The sequence below is a fragment of the Carettochelys insculpta genome, chromosome 7 (assembly GCF_033958435.1).
Source record: "Carettochelys insculpta isolate YL-2023 chromosome 7, ASM3395843v1, whole genome shotgun sequence".
NCBI lineage: Eukaryota > Metazoa > Chordata > Testudines > Carettochelyidae > Carettochelys > Carettochelys insculpta.
Window position 1 is genome coordinate 71,714,336 of NC_134143.1, and position 16,893 is coordinate 71,731,228.

Here is a 16,893-nt window from a genome sequence, read left to right on the forward strand (position 1 = left end):
GCCTGCCTAAAGGCAGCACAGCTATGAAGTGTGAAGTGAATTCTGTTCTTTCTTTTGCATCACCCAACTCACTGTTAATTTCCACCTCATCATGGTAAAACTAGGTGTTGATTAAAGCTTGAGAGAATCTTGAGTTAATTATCCCTTTTATAATAATATTCAAAGAACTACAGTGTATGCTGTTGTTTTATTCAATTTTTCTCTTTACCGTCATTTCCTTTCAGACCAGAAATTCGGGAGCAGTACCCAAATAAATTTATTCAGAGGGATGACACAGACAGATTTTATATTCTGAACACGCTGTTTAATCTACCAGGTAAGTCCCTAGTTAGATCCTTCATCACTGAAATTAATGAGAGTTGCCATTGACTTCCTGACAGCAGCTGGGGACCTCTAATTCTGGTGTGCTTTGAGTTACACATACATCTCTCTTCCTCCAGACTCCTACCCCGAAGTAATTTTATGATGTAGCTCTTGCTGTTTTGTTTCTTTGCAGAGACCTACCTGCTGGCATGCCTAATAGATTTCTTCACTAACTGTGACAGATATTCAAGGTGTGTATATTGCCTGATTTTCTAAAACTTATGGTATAGTGCAGTCCTGAATGTATGTTTTAAATAAGGGGCCAGCAACCCCTGGCACAGTTTCCAAGGGTGGTGCACGAGCCAATTTTCATCAGCATGTGAGGTGGGAACTCAGGTCCACCTCTTCTCTCCCATGCCATCTGTAAGCTTGCTCAAAGCTGTGCCACCTGGGGATTAATATAAGACCAGCTAATGCTACCAACCACCACCTAAATGGTAAAGCTGCACATCTTAATTTATGCACTAAGGAAGCTGTTCTAAGTACGACTACTAATGTCTTTAAAAAACATCACTGGCATTTGGATTGTACATAGAGGTCAAAGGTCAGATTTTGGCATTCCACCTCGGAAAGGTTGCTGACCCCTGTTTTAAACAATGGATGCATAATACATTGCTAAGCTGCTCTACCAAGCCTGTCCATTGACATCCATGGGAATAAGATCAATCCTTTTTAGTTTTTTAATGTGAAAGGGAATTCCGTGTTGATGAGACGTGTCTATTAACATTGTTGGAGTCTGAAAGCCTAGACAAATTGGATGTTCTAAAGACACTGGCAATGCAAGTCTTCTCTCACTGTGTACCTGCACTGGTCTCCACAACTTCGCTGTGGAGAGACAGTCTGTAGATATGAATGGAATGAATGGTTAATTTCCACTTTTTACTCTAGTCTTGGTCCCTCTGCTAAGACTTAAATAACATCAAACGAGTCAGTGCTTTGATGATGTGAAAGCTTGTGATCTTTGTGAAATGAAACCACAAGGTCACTGCAAACAGAGTGGCCACCCAACAGCTCTAAGATATCCATTCTCAATGCCTACCAATTAGAACTGTATTTGAACCAGTATCCTAGAGCCAGAACTCCCAAGGCCAATTACCAGAGCCACTCAGATTCCCCATATCGTAGTTTTAACATTTTCGTAGTATAGACCCATGTTCACTCATAGTGAAATATGCTAATGACATGGATTTGATTAAGAAAATAAGATTCATTTAATGAAAGAGTCGTCTAAAATGTTAAGTCTGAGTTCTATAATTTTAAAGGCCACATTTTCCAAATTTTTACAGTGATTTTCAATTTGCTTTTCATAGCAAGCTTTTTGAAGCTGGAAATGCAAGTTTTCTTTTTCCTCTGTCATATATGTGAACCAGCTTCTGTCATTGTACAGTTGTTCCTGTGTAATGCGGTATCAGTGCTTTTTGGTTTAAAAAAGGAGCAGTGAGATACATGTTATTTTCCAGGAGGATAAAACGCATCAGTATTTACATGTGCTTGCAAGAGATGTATGTTAGAAGCAGTGGGTTACATTTTAAGATAGCAAACCTGGATGCAGCTACATGAATGATTCACATGATATGAAGCAATTTCATGTATTAACTTCTTGGAAGGTAAAGATTAAATGCTTGTGCAGTTTTGCCATGGACATTTTGGGCAAGTCCAGTGGTCCATCCAGTTGGTCCAGTGCCCCATCTCTGAAAATGGCTAGTACACTTCAATAGAGAATTACAGAATAATTTGCTCATACTAGAGTTTCTTTTTGACCTGTATCTTTTAATGATTGTCTTATGCCCCAAAGCATGAGGTTTTATATCCAATATATAAAATCTTTTTTTGAATCCTGCATATGTAAAATCTTGGCCTCAGTGGTATCTTGTGGTGATGAGTTCCACAGATTAACTATGAACAGTTATGCACTGTTTTTTTTTTAAATACCTTACCTTTTATCGATGTTCAATATGATCATGAATTTTACTGAGTATCCCTTTCTTGGGTTATGAAAGAAGGTAGTCAGCAATACCAATTTACTTTCTAAAACATAAGAAAGGCCATACTATGTCAGACCAAATGTCCATCTAGCCCAGCATTCTGTCTTCCAGTGGCCATTGCCAGGTGCCCCAGAGGAGATGAACAGAAAACGTAATCCTCAGGTGATCTATCCCCTGTTGCTCATTCCCAGCTTCTGTCAAACAGACTAAGGAACACTATCTCTACCCATCCCAGCTCATAGCCATCCCCTATGAATTTATCTTATTCCTTTTTGAACCATGTCATATTCTTGGCCTTCACAACCTCCTCTAATAAGGGCAGGGCGGGGGTGGGTGGGGAGAGAAAGCATTGTGTGTAAAGTACCTGAATTGTTTTAAACCTGCTACCTATTAATTACATTTGGTGATTCCTAGTTTTTGTGTTATGGGAAGGAGTAAATAACTCCTGCTTTATTCACTTTCTCCACACCAGTCATAATGTTATAGATCTCTATCACATCCACTCTTATCTCTTTTCCAAGCTGAAAAGTCCCAGACTTATTAATCTCTGGTCACATGGCAGCCTTTCCATGCCCCTAATGATTTTGGTTGCCCTTTTCTTAACTTTTTCCATCGCCAGTCTCTCTCTTTTGAGATGAGGCAACCACATCTGCACACAGTATTGAAGATGTGGTCATACTGTGGATTTATATAGAGGCAGTAAGATATTTTCTTACTCTCTTTCTCTTTCTTAATGATTCTGGTTTGTTTTGTTTTTTTAAACTACCACTGCACATGAATGGATATTTTCAGAGAACTAACCACAATGACTCCAAGATCTCTCTAACTTAGGCTCTCAAACTCTAATTTAGTTCCTGTCATTTATATGTATAGCTGGGATTGTGTTTTCCAATGTGCATTACTTTGCATTTGCCAACATTAGATTTCATCTGCCATTCTGTTGCCCAGTTGCCTAGTTTTGTGAGATTTTTTTGAAGTTCTTCACAGTCTGCTTTGGACTTAACTATCTTCAGCAGTTTTGTATTGTCTGCAGATTTTGCCCCCTCACTGATTACCCCTTTCTCCAGATCATTTATGAATGTGTTGTATAGGATTGGTCTGAGTATGGACTCTTGGGGGACACCATTAGTTACCACTCCCCATTCTGAAAACTATTTATTCCTACTTTTTAGTTCCTATCTTTTAACTATACCAAGCAATGAAAGGACTTTCCCTCTTCTTCCATGACAGCTTACTTTGCTTAAGAGTCTTTGGTGAGGACCTTTTCAAAGTCTTACTGGAAATCTAAATACACTGTATTCACTGGATGCCTGGTCCACATGCCTGTTGATGCCTCAGAGAATTCTAACAGAGAGGTAGCTGCGTTAGTCTATATTCTAACAAAACAAACAAGCAGTCATGTAGCACCTTAAAGCACCCCCCCCGACCCTGCTTCAGTCCTATGTATCTGATTTGTCAGGTTTTTTTTTCAAATTTTTTGGGAGCTCTGTTTTGTAAAACCTTCAGTGCTATACTGCATGTCTCTAGAGCTGAAGAAGCGGGTTTGCTCCACGAAAGCTCATCACCTAATAAATTATTTTGGTAGCCTTTAAGGTGTTACATGACTTCTTGTTTTTTTTCCCAAAGAATTCTAGTATATTGGGGAGGCATGATTTCCCTTTAAAAACCATGTTGACTCTACTCCAACAAATTATGTGTCTGATAATTCTGTTCTTTACTAATAGTTTCAGTCAACTCTGTTCTTTTTCTGTAGTTCCGATCAATTTGCCCCATGCAGAAGTTAGTCTTACTAGCCTGTAATTGCCAGGATCACCTCTAGAGCCCTGTTGAAAAATTAGTGTCACATTAGCTATCCTCCAGTCATTTGGTACACAAGCTGATTTAAAGGATAAATTACAAACCACAGTCAGTAGTTCTGTAATTTCGCATCTGAGTTCTTTCAGAACTCTTGGGTGAATACCATCTGGTCCTGATGCCTTATTACTGTTCAGTTTATTGTGGGTCCCCCCCCCCCCCCCCCCCCAAAACTGCCTCTAATGACACCTCAGCCTGGCACAGTACCTCAGCATGGCTCAGGTTTGGAAATCTCATCTCATCCTCAGCCATGAAGACCCATGCAAAGTATTCATTTAGTTCCTCTGCAATGACCCTGTTCTCCTTGGGTGCTCTTTTAGCATCTTGATTGTCCAGTGGCCCCACTGGTTGTTTAATGGGCTTTCTGCTTCTGATGTACCTTTTTTTTGGTTATAATTTTATGAGTTTTTGACTGTCAGATATATTTAACTATCCTGTCTTCTTGGATTGCTCCTTAGTCACAAAGATCCTGTAACACATGCACATTTCTTACTGGCTGCTGTTCTTTACCTAACATATCTGATCTCCCTTTTTGTTCCTCATAGCTGTGAAACAGGATTTAAAGATGGAGACCTCTTTATGTCGTTCAGGAGTATGTTCCAGGATGTCAGAGATGCTGTTGACTGGGTTCATTACCAGGTGATTGGAACTCCTTGGGATTTTTTACTGAGCTACACCTGTCCTTAAGTTTTGAAACGGAAGCAGTTAGCATGTGACTTTATACCTGTAAAATAAATCTGTATTGCCATTTAGTGACCAAATATGTGAGTGGTCCGAGACACTACCCTTGGGACAATTAGTTTTCTTTTTACACAGGAGAATAGCTCCATTCTTCTGTCTCATCCACACCTCATTTTCCTTATCTGTAATTAACATGCAGTTTAAGATTGCACCACGGACCATGTTTGCATTTTATACCACTATAGAACTTGTGGGCCGCTAATTTTTACAATATTGATTAAATTCTACATCAACTCTAGAGTGTTAATTGCTTTATGCTGTTAGGAAGCTTGTGGTGGTGGACGGAGAACTTCATAAATTTTAATCCTCTACTTAGTACACGGGGCAGCCTGATTTTATATTCACAAAGCTACAATGCTAGTTGGATTTCCTGATCAATGTTTGTAACTATCCAGGTGAAGGCCTGATCTGCTCCACTTATTCATATACAGAGTCCCATAATGAGTATGATGGAGCATTCTCATATCATAAGTATCAGAGAGGTAACCGTGCTAGTCTGTATCTTCAAAAACAATAAGAAGTCCTGTGGCACCTTTATTGACTAACAGATATTTTGGAGCATATTCATCAGATGCATCTGATGAAGTGGGTCTTTTCCCATGAAAGCTTATGCTCCAAAATATGTTAGTCTATAAGTGCCACAGGACTTCTTGTTGTTTCTCATATGATATGATCACATTTTATGCTTTGGTTGTCATCTAATTTGTAAAAGATTCAGAAGGGAATTTTTCTTCTCATATGGAGTTTTGCATAATTGACCAGGTGCATTTTGCCTTTTACTGAAGCATTATGGTCACTCCTGGAGACAGGAGATCAATGGTCTAATCTGGTATGGCGATTTATATTTGTTTCTGTTTCTGTCACAATACTTCCTGAAAGGGTGGAAATGGTGTTAAAAGTGGAATATTGACCTCTGCAATCAGAACCAGAGTGAGGGGCTGGATGGCTCATAGGATTTGTGATACCTCATGCTCTCTGTCTAGAGTCGCCCAATTAGATTGACTCCTGGTTTGTATTTTAGAGGGCTTTGGCAGTGTGGAAATTGGAAATAATCTGATGGGTATTAGTTCATTATGCCCAGCAGCTGATGGAGTTCTCTAATTTCTATTTCAGGGAACTCTCAAGGAAAAGACACTTGAGAATCTGGAGAAGTATGTGGTGAAAGACGTAAGTGTGGTGTTACTTTGTTGTGCTGTGACATTGTGCTGTTGTGCTAGGAGCACAGGCAGGGAGTGTTGGGGAAAAAGGAAACCTGTGTGTTTGTTTTACTGGTAATTAAAAAGCTGGTAAGCATGGCTTCTGTTGTAACAACCAAAGATAAAGTGGAAAGTTCAGACCCTGCCTGTGTCCCAGCTAAATAATTCATGTGGCCTTGTTTTCATCAACACATCTATTAAAGAGATTATAATAGAGGAGAACTTAATGCACGATGAAAGTGATGATGTTGTTTAGGCACTCTGTTAGCAGGGAAGAGGACTGTTACCTTTACCTACCTGTTCTGTTAACACCATAAACCACTCAGTCGTGCAGCTGTATTGAGGTTATCTTCAGAAACAGCTGATGTGTTTTCCAACCAGTGAAAGAGGCAGGAGAAGGAGGGTAAATTCCAAGAAAACATCCAAGGCTCAGATTCTCAAACTTCCCTCCAGAGTGCAACGTGTGGCCTAGAAGAGCTGAAACTGTCTCTCTCTTCCTGCTTTTAGACTGCCTTTGCAGGAGGTGCGTGAGCTGCAAGTAAGCACCTTGCAGCTAGTCTCCGGGAGTAGGCCCCATGTGTAGTAAAAACCTTTCTGCCTATCATCTTGTTTAAAGTATGGATACCAGGACTCATCACCTGCTTACAATGTTTCATTTTAAAGTAATTAACCAGTTTGCAGTTATCTGTCTGCAAATAGCCTTGTAGCTTTCTGTTTTGGGATAGCTGGTCACTCTTTTAATTCACACATGAATGAATTAGGATTGTTGTTAAAACAGCTGCAGCCTCAAACACACACTAACTTTGGTGTTTCAGTGACACATCCCTACCTATAGACCTGATTGAGTGTTCAGACCTTCTTTCTAAGGGCTCATTTTGGTAATTTAGCAGGAGCTTTGGGGCCACATCCAGTTTGTCTGAAGTGGAGCTGGTAGTGGGTGAGCCTGTTACAATATGCCAGCCCCTGTGTATGCAGTTAATGATTCCTGTCTGCATCTCCTCCCCTCTTTTCCTTTCTGTAGTGAAGGAAGCTTTACTGGCGCTGTTGCCAGTTTAAAATGTGTTGTCTTGCAAGCATGACTGTAACTGAGCCTGTTTTTCCAGTGGTAAAGTGTCTGTAATCCTTTTGTGTCATTACAGGGGAAAATGCCATTATTGCTCAGCCGCATGAATGAGGTTGGAAAGGTGTTTCTTGCCACAAACAGTGACTATAAATACACAGATGTAAGTGCTCCTGAAACACCTTGAATTTGCCAGAATTTGATGAAGCAAAAATCATTCAGTTTTCGTACATTTTGTGGTTTCTATATGATAACATTATGTGTGTTCTACATACTTCCTGAGGGAGGTATTATGGTTTAGTGATTACAGCAGAGGCCTGGATCTAAATGCTCTTGGGTTCTGTTCCAGACTTGGATACTCATTTATGGTGTGGCCTGAAGCAAGTCAGTTACCTCATCTGTGTCTCAGCCTTTCAGCAGATTAAAAGCACTGGATAAATGCAAAGTATTCTTATTTTTAAAGCCAATAGCCCCCAAAATGCAGAGCTTTCCACATAATCAAATGGTTCTGATTCTTACATGAAAGCACCAGACAGTCCTGAATCTGTGATCAAGTGACAGTCCAACAACCTTTGAACCATCAAGACTAGTCAGACAGAAAACAGTGCTTTATCTGGGTGGAGAGAAGCTGGAAATTAACACCATTTAGTGGTGCAAGGCATTTGTTTTTAAAGTCCTGGGTAACTGCATGGTATCACAGCATTATCACACATGGAAAGCCTAGAGATCATTTTAAAGTTCTCCAAAATATATTTGAAGTATGCAGATTTTGAAGACAAATCTATTTAGATTCTAAAAATTGCTGCTTTAGCCTCAACTGATGTTCTATTAATTTTGTTTCCAAATTGCAATAAATCTAATGCCAAAAGTGACAGTACATTGGTGAAAAACGGTTGTGTAGTCTGAAAAGGTGGAGACTGAGAAGTATGTTATAAACTATACCGATAGATACTGTAAAGTCCTAGAAAACATTTCTAATTTTATCTTTCAGAAAATTATGACTTACTTGTTTGATTTTCCACATGGACCAAAGGTATGTGATTCTAGGACTGCTCTTTTACTAGCAATTAATGGACATAATTATATCTGTGTAGTTTAACCTCCAGGGAAAACAAAGTGCCTTAGGAAGGGTGCTGGCATTTCAGTCGTCTTCCTTCTGAGCCATTACCACAGAATGGTGCTAAGGGCACTACCCTGTTGGATTTATCTATTTGACAAAGTACTCTCTTGGAATTGCACTTGCAGGATTATCGATATCAGCCCTACTCAGATTTTACTGTTACTTATTTATATTGTGCTGTCTTAAATTTCTCTACAGTTGAATTTCTCTTGGATACATTTTTTTTTGTTGCTTCCTCCTCTAAACTGCAGTGTTTTTTGGTAATGTTAAATATTTGTCCTATTGGCCTTAATGGTGGCTGTATTTCTGTAGTGTGTGGAGTGATTCCTCTCTACCTAGTTTATGAATGTGTTCTGGGATCCGTCAGGATGAAAGGTGCAATAAGTATAACAGCTTGTATCATCAAATGTATAAGTGATTTGATCAGAACAAAAAAGCAGCCCAGTAGCACTTTACAGACTAGCAAAATAACTTATCAGGTGATGAGCTTTCATGGGACAGACCCACTTCTTCAGATCTCATCACCTAATAAATGATTTTCTTAGTCTTTAAAGTGCTACATGACTGCGTTTTTGTTTTGATAGAATACACGGCTATCTCTTTGTCATAATCTCACCTGCATCTACACAGTGGGTCTTTGCCCACGAAAGCTTATGCTCATACATTTCTGTTAGTCTGTAAGGTGCCAAAGGACCCCTCGTTGCTTTCTCTGTCATAAGTGATTTGAGAAGAAGAGGCTAAAGGCAACTGACACTTTTATGGTTCTTGTTTCTTCCTTCCCTAGCCTGGGAGTTCTCATCGGCCATGGCAGTCCTACTTTGACCTAATTCTGGTTGATGCACGAAAACCCCTCTTTTTTGGAGAAGGCACCGTACTGCGGCAAGTGGACACTGTAAGCACTGCATACAGAGCACGCTTGTATCTGCTAAGACTTGCACAGCATCAGGAGAACATCCCACAGGGTTTCTTTAGAAAAGGAAATTAATATTTTCTAGACTGGACTCTGCACTGAAATTCATGGAAGACAATGTGCTGGAGTTCGCTTTAGTTGCACCCAGTCAGCCCCATTAACATCAGAGGTGTGAGAGACATGGGCAGAACTGAGTCCTTATTGACCAAATTATAATGCAGAAAACTGTGTCCTGAGAATAGTGAAACACAAAACCCATATGTGGGAGTGAAAGCTGCATCAGGTCTCACAGGTAGAGATGGGTTCAAGACAAGGAAGAATTAGGAAAAATCGGACAGACAAAATCCACCTATCCAATTCCCATCACTAAAGTGATTTCTTTCCCATTCTCTACAGACTACTGGCAAGTTGAAGATTGGTACCTACACAGGGCCTCTGCAGCATGGCATCGTCTATTCAGGCGGTAAAGTGAGAACAATCTATGTTGTATTGTATAATGAGCATGAATATAATTAGCTTCCTCGGCTGCTGGCATAAGCTGTGGCTGTCAGGTTACTCTCTGGTAGTGTTTCTGAGAAACAAGCCATTTGGTGTAACCTGGTGTCCCTCCTCATCATCCAGCATTGTGCAAGGATTTTAAAGGGCATGGGAGAGCTGTGATTGCTTTAGCACACTTGGGACTCAGCCAGGAGTTCTCAGCTCTTTAGTTCAGTACCATTTTCAGGAACTTGTGAGGTGCACCCAGAATCCTTTTCCCCAGTTTGCAAGTTGCTTCCAAGGAAGGGCCACTGGAAATAAGTGTGATGGCTTACATTTGACGTGTAAAAGTCTGGCTCATTCATTTCAGGGGAAGATGAGAGTCGGTAAGGACCTCCCCATTTACTGCCCACAGGCTGGGAACCACAGCACTAATTACTTTGTGCAGACATTCCTGTAGTGCAAATAGCTGTGAGTGCTTGGCCACTGTTATAATGTGCTAGAATATAGAGTAAACTGGGTCTTTGGGGAGACCCCAAGGAGACTGCTTTCTGGCCCAGCGTGGATAATGCATTTGGCAAAGATAGTTTCTGGGAAGAGGGCCAGTTTGCTGTGTCTGTAGCCCCTGCTCCCTGTATGTTCTGCATGCAGCTGCAGTTAGGTAGACACTTGTGGTTTTGCACTGCAATGACAGGCTTAGGACTGAGTTGTGAGCATCTGGAATATGACAAGTCTTTCCTAACACATCCTGCTTTTATTCCCTCTCAGGTTCCTCAGATACAATCTGTGACCTGCTGGGGGCCAAGGGAAAAGACATTTTATATATTGGAGACCACATCTTTGGAGACATCCTAAAGTCCAAGAAACGTCAGGGCTGGAGGACCTTCCTGGTGATTCCAGAACTAGCCCAGGAGCTGCATGTCTGGACTGACAAAAGCTGTAAGAAAACAAGGCAAACCACAGAGCGGTTTTGCTGTCTCTTCACTGATGCAGCTCCATTGTCATTACAGCTGCTCTAGTGTAATTGAGGAGAGATTGTAGCACTATTTCTTAAGACTTAACTGTATTAGTTGTACACTGTTGGAGTTAAAGCTGGAACAGGGTTAGGAGGGGGTCTCTGACAGTGTGCATCTGCTTTTGTTTCTTTTTCTCCTGTAATCTTCCCCTTGTGTTAGGGGCTGCTGCAGCCCTGTTGTTACTCAAGGGAAAGGCCTGGGATCCTTGCCCAGACTTTCAGACCACAGTCCTGGCTATCGCTAATGCTGGCATTTCTTTGTGCAGTTGGATCTAGGAACTTTTTGCATTTGGGTGTCATGGAGGGGAACAGTATCGGAGGGGTGGCCGTGTTAGTCTGGATCTGTAACAGCAACGAAGGGTCCTGTGGCACCTTACAGACTAACAGAAAAGTTTTGAGCATGAGCTTTCGTGAGCACAGACTCACTTCATCAGATGCTGGTCTTGGAAATCTGCAGGGCCAGGTGTAAATAAGCCAGAGCAAGGGTGGGGATAACAAGGTTAGCTCAGTCAGCAAGGGTGAGGCTTACTACCAGCTGTGCAGTATGTAGATTGCAAAGGATTTTTCACCTTTAGTCCATTTGGTATGATGTCCATTCGTTTGACCAGCATCTGATGAAGTGAGTCTGTGCTCACGAAAGCTCATGCTCAAAACTTTGCTGTTAGTCTATAAGGTGCCACAGGACCCTTTGTTGCTGTTATGGGGGGGAATGAAATTTCCAGCTGTGTTCTTCCCATGAGGTTTATTAATGTGAGCTTTATATGATGGCCTGAAGGGTTCCAAAGCCATGTAATTCTGTCCCAATAAGCCACCCCCCTTTCACTGACTGGATCTGTGTATCCTTCTGTCAAATAGTCCCTTCTCAAAAACCCTGTTAGAAAATGGCTTGTTACTAATTAAAAACCATGTTAGCAGATTATACTCTTCCTATCCTGGTGTTTGACCCTGACACAGTCCCTCTCAGGTGGGAGTTTTAGATTAAAGGCAGCTTTTGGCACCTCACCCCCCTCACACTTTTTCTTTCCCACTTTTCTTCCTCCTCTGGTATCTCTGTTTCCATAGTGAAGCTTGAATCCCATCCTGAGCCTCCAGTACTAACACATCTCTCCTGTCACTAGCCTGGCCCCTTTGCTGGTGAGGTGGTTGTAGAGCAGTAGCAACGAGGATCTTTTAGGTGGTGTTCAGTCTTCTAACTGAGCAGTAACAAGGGGGCAGCAGAGCTGTCCTCACCCCTCCCCCTCAGCCGTCAGCCTTCAGATCATTTATGATTCTGTTACTTTTTGTCCTATCTTCCACTTGACTTCTGTGGGACCAGGTTTGTTCCATTAAGCTGCAGACGGTAGCAGTAATCCCCACATAGGATAGGACTGCTGGCAGTGTAGAACCACTTTACTGGCCCACCCCTTACTCCCACAAATTGCCCCTTTGATGCGAAAACAGCTACTTATATGAAACCTGATGGTGTTGGCCCTACAGCAACAGGGACCAGTCCTAGAAAACGAGTCCTGAGCCTGGCCAGGACTGCACAGTGTGCATGCAGCTCTTTATTTGAACCAACTCCATTAGACAACTGTCTGGTGGCATGTCAACCCTACAACTGTACACTCTGCCTATTTACCACCCCTGGCTGCAGCCGCCTCCTGTGCCAAGAGGTGGCAATGTGAAGCTTTTGCTTGCGGTTGATTTTTAGGTTTAGCATTCTGACCCTCTTCCATTTATTTTCTGGGATTATTCAGCCCTTTTCGAAGAGCTGCAGAGTCTGGACATCTTCTTGGCAGAGCTGTACAAGTAAGTATTACAACATTCACCTTATACTAATTCCCCACTGCCACATAGCAGCTGCCATTTGAAGATCTTAAAGAGCTTTTGCAAATATTAGGAAATGAATCCCAACGAGTCCACTGTAAATTAGGTAAGCGGCATTCTCTTTTTACACATGGAGAAACTGAGGCACTGAATGGTTGTGACTTGCTCTAGGTCCCAAAATGAGTCTGTGGCATAGTCAGGAGTTGAGCTCAGGAATCCTGACTGCTAATAATCCCACATTCACCCTACAAAGCCTATAGACCATCCTTCCTAACTTAAAAATACCCAGCCCCAGGCCCTCTAGATTACTACATGTTTTCAGTTTTATGTTATTTTTTTCCTATACCCAGGCATTTGGATAGCAGCAGCAATGAACGCCCTGACATCAGTTCCATCCAGAGACGTATTAAGGTACTGATGAAACACCTTTTCATCCTGAAGGATTCCCAACTGCTTTACAGTCTGATACACAAGTGTATACTGGGACCACTTCCCTTAGCACTAAGATGCACCCAACTTTGCAGTGGAATATAGCAGATGAGAGCTCGCATGCAATACAGCAGTATTATACAATCACTTTCTTAGGCAAGGAAGTAAAGTATGTGACATTCAACTGAAATTAAAAAGGAGCATTAGGTAGACAGAAGGTTACTGCCTCAGCTGGAATTTGGTCAGGGCATTGGGGTGGCAGTTATACTGTTAGGACCAGTGCCATGGTCAAGATCTTGGTTTTATGCCTGATTTAAAGGTGGCATTACGGAAGCACAGTGCCCTTTGGTACCATTCTGGGGCATTGATTCCATACGGACTCAGTGGGGCCACCTAGTGGTTTTTTATCTCTGCCTGCAGTGTTCTTGGTGTTCCCTGTGAGATTCCCTCTACTGATTTGAACAGGGTTTGCCAGATGACATCACAGCCTGGTGATATGGCTGCAGCTTTCATATGAGGAAATGCCACTGACTCCACTACAGCTTTCTCCTCCATTAGATGTGAATAGGGACTGTGCAGTGTGTCTTGATATTACAGCACAATCACAGCCTGGGAAGTGCCTCTCTGTTCCAAGATTCTTGCAGAATCTGAGCAGTCCAGGAATTCGGAGTGTTCCAGTTGTGCAACAGTTGTTTTCCAGTCTCTTTGTTGATCCGTTTGTGTTGCTGTTTGACCAGAACATTTAATCCGGTTTTTGGTTTTAGAAAGTGACTCACGACATGGACATGTGCTATGGGATGATGGGAAGCCTGTTCCGTAGTGGCTCACGACAGACCCTCTTTGCCAGCCAGGTGATGCGTTATGCAGATCTCTATGCAGCATCTTTCATCAACCTCCTGTACTATCCTTTCAGCTACCTCTTCAGAGCTGCCCACGTACTGGTGAGTGGTAACCCATTGAGAAACCAGCAGCAGTCCTGACAGGCAGATGCCATCAGAGCTGTCTAGTGAGTGCTGTTGACAGAATACTATTAAGGATTTGGGGGTATCACTGCTGCAGTGCAGAAGAAATAGGAAACCCGTATTCTCTTATTTTGGTTAGGAGGCACTTAAGCTTCTTAACAGAGGTGTCTGAGCTCTTTAGGGCAGGGTGGTGGACTCCTGCTTTTTAGGTTGGCTTTGAACACCCAGGAGGTTGTCCACCTTCCCAGGCAGAGACAGTAATGAGGCTGCTTGTTAGGGACAGGAGAAATTATAAAAGAAAAATACTGGTTCCTAGAGTAAAGAACATAGGGCTCAACCACAGAATCACATCTAGAACAGCACAAAGTTGGAGACATGTACAATGATGCAGGAAGAGATACAGAGGGGAGCATCGAATCTAGCTGTTAATGTTTCTGTTTTCCACACTGGGGATTCGATGGAAGAGTCTCAGAAGCTGTGATTAGGCTAATTACTGACCCCCAGGACTGATGTTGATGTTAATGTTGATGTCATGAATTTGTACTGTAGTTTGCACTGTCTACGGGCGACTTTGGATGGGAATGGACCGATTTGTTCTGAATGCACTGGATGAAAAGTCACTGGTCTTCACCTGTAAGGAGCTATGTACATCAAAGAATAGTGAAAACTTGCACTTTGGTTCAGTTCCAATCCAAAGTCTCCATGCCTTTTACTGTTAGTTTTGTAATGCCATAAGTATACACAGCATAATGGGGCCTGCCTTTCTAGTCCCAATCACCAGAGTTACTATGTATCAGTACAGCGTACTTAAACTTTGGGGGCTTGGTTTTTATTAGGAGCTGCATATAGTGGAGAAGTTTGGAGAGTAGCTGCATTGCCAATCACAGCTTTCCTCCTCTTTTCCTCTCTCTTGTTTTTGTGCAGATGCCACATGAATCCACAGTGGAGCACATTCATGTGGACATCAATGAAAAGGAATCACCTCTGGCCACCCGCAACCGCACCTCAGTGGACTTCAAAGATTCCGACTACAAACGGCATCAACTGACCCGGTCAATCAGTGAGATTAAACCACCTAACCTCTTCCCCCAGACTCCTCAGGAAATCACACATTGCCATGATGAGGATGATGATGAAGAGGAGGAAGAAGAGGAATAGGAAGGAAAATACAAAGCCTTTCTGAAGACAAAATGTGTTGTGGCAGTGATGAGCAGGAGTGGATTCCTGTGTTTGGTTCCAGGGGGAGTGGGCATGATTCTTTCAAAGGCACATTTGGAAAGTTTCCAAAGTCTTTTTAAAATTAAGACTAATCAGGAGGAACCCCTTGTTTTTAGGTTTTCGAATCTGATCTTTGCAGACGGTTCAAAATGCCAATGGATTCTGCACCGCAGGGAAGTCTGTCAATGAACTGAGATTGGACTGCACCCATGTGTAGTCTAAAATGCTGCTCCTGTTACAGATGCTGCTGCATGTTTTCTCTTCCCATCAATGCAGTTCATTCGGTTTTCATTGAACGGTGTCCTGTGAATGGTTTGGAGTTCACAGTCTCCACAGAGAAGGAAGGATGCAATAGGCTTTGTAGCAGACAACGCAGTGTAAAAAAAATCCTCCTGCTGCGAGTTGCACCACTGTTCTTACACACAGCCTTTGGGATACACTTTTGCCCTGTAGTAAATACTGTTTTGTATCCAGGGAAAGATCATAGCGCCCAGCATTGAAATTACCTTCTGTTAAGCACAAGTTCCCCGTGTAAGCAGTTTACTGTTCTAAATTATTCTGGCAATCTCAGATTCCTGGGATTCCTGTACTTACCAGCATTTGGTAGTCTGGGGTTTGTCAGAAAGTTTGTTGTCTTCTGCTTGGTGGATACAGGCTAAATTCCATCATAATTGGCATGTGATGCATGGTTTTGGATACGTTTAGAAAACAAGTGACGCTTGCCCATCCTTACATCTATCCCCATCCTCAAACCTTCATGTATTTTCATCAAGTATTATTAGCATAGGAGCTTGGCACTCTATCTGCATATGGTATGTGAGTTATTCCCCCCACCCCCAACTGCTGTTACCTTTATCTCTGCTCAGCTTTAAAAAAGGAATAGAAAGCATCCAAGTATCCCAAAGATATAAAAACCAAACAGCATCTGGAGTGGGAGTGTGTGCTCAGGCTGTCCATCTGAGTCTGAACTTGGCCCACACTATGATCACATAATGCAGGGCTGGTCCAGTTGTATGAGCCATACAAATTCCACAATACACCTCGCAGCTGCCACATCTTTCACGTGGAGCTGTAACACGTTGCACCAATGGGAAGAGATCTGGCTCAAGGCAGCTGTATTCTCTAACCTCCTCTGCTGAGACCCGCAGTTACTGTAGGCTGTACTGCCATTTCACAAATGAATATGGTGCAGGCTGCTTTATTGTCCTGCAAACAGTTTTCCTGGTTCTCTCTATGCCTGTGGGCTGCCACCTGCTGGTAATTTAGAAACAAATCCTTTGTCTGTTACTATTCCCTGTACGGTGGTACAGAGGGCAGCTGTATCATCTGTGCAGTGTCATTTACTGCCTGGCATGGGTGCAGTGTAGTGTACTCCAAACTGCCATTCATTAGTGAGGTACACAGCAGGGGGCTGCTTTCAGACCTTTTGGTTCAATCTCATAACTGCATTTGAGCTAATGCTGGTGTAACATACAGTGAAAAACAAATCAGCAGGAGGGGCTGTAGCTGGTGCAGCAGGGCTATAAGTCAATAAACCATGATTCTAATAAGCTTGCCTAGCGCTTTTGTTTGTGCATTGCTGGAAGGTGTCCTTGTCACATCACAGCTGAAATTCTGCTAGGTGGAGTGCCAGTGAGCCAGGAAACTACCAGAGAGTTTGGGTTGTCCCAGCAGTGTACCCAGGGCTTCTGTCACTGTTTTAAGGTGGGCAGTATCCAGTCTCCTCCTGAAAGGGACTCTGAAGAAGTGAGCAGGGA

The 16,893-nt window shown here is 42.3% G+C and overlaps 1 protein-coding gene across 7 annotated transcripts in view; it reads left to right on the plus strand.

Moving 5' to 3' along the window:
- NT5C2 (5'-nucleotidase, cytosolic II) overlaps positions 1-16,680 on the plus strand; it is a 93,838-nt gene extending 77,158 nt beyond the window's left edge. For all 7 annotated transcript variants that reach the window (XM_074999235.1, XM_074999234.1, XM_074999236.1 and 4 more), the window contains 13 exons: positions 225-316; positions 497-554; positions 4,748-4,841; positions 6,057-6,110; positions 7,279-7,362; positions 8,191-8,232; positions 9,104-9,211; positions 9,626-9,692; positions 10,475-10,645; positions 12,458-12,509; positions 12,878-12,938; positions 13,721-13,897; positions 14,843-16,680. In XM_074999235.1, coding sequence (XP_074855336.1) covers positions 225-316; positions 497-554; positions 4,748-4,841; positions 6,057-6,110; positions 7,279-7,362; positions 8,191-8,232; positions 9,104-9,211; positions 9,626-9,692; positions 10,475-10,645; positions 12,458-12,509; positions 12,878-12,938; positions 13,721-13,897; positions 14,843-15,076 — 1,294 coding nt within the window. In that variant the 3' untranslated portion in view covers positions 15,077-16,680. The remainder of the gene's footprint in view (positions 1-224; positions 317-496; positions 555-4,747; positions 4,842-6,056; positions 6,111-7,278; positions 7,363-8,190; positions 8,233-9,103; positions 9,212-9,625; positions 9,693-10,474; positions 10,646-12,457; positions 12,510-12,877; positions 12,939-13,720; positions 13,898-14,842) is intronic.
- The last annotated feature ends 213 nt before the right edge of the window (positions 16,681-16,893 follow it).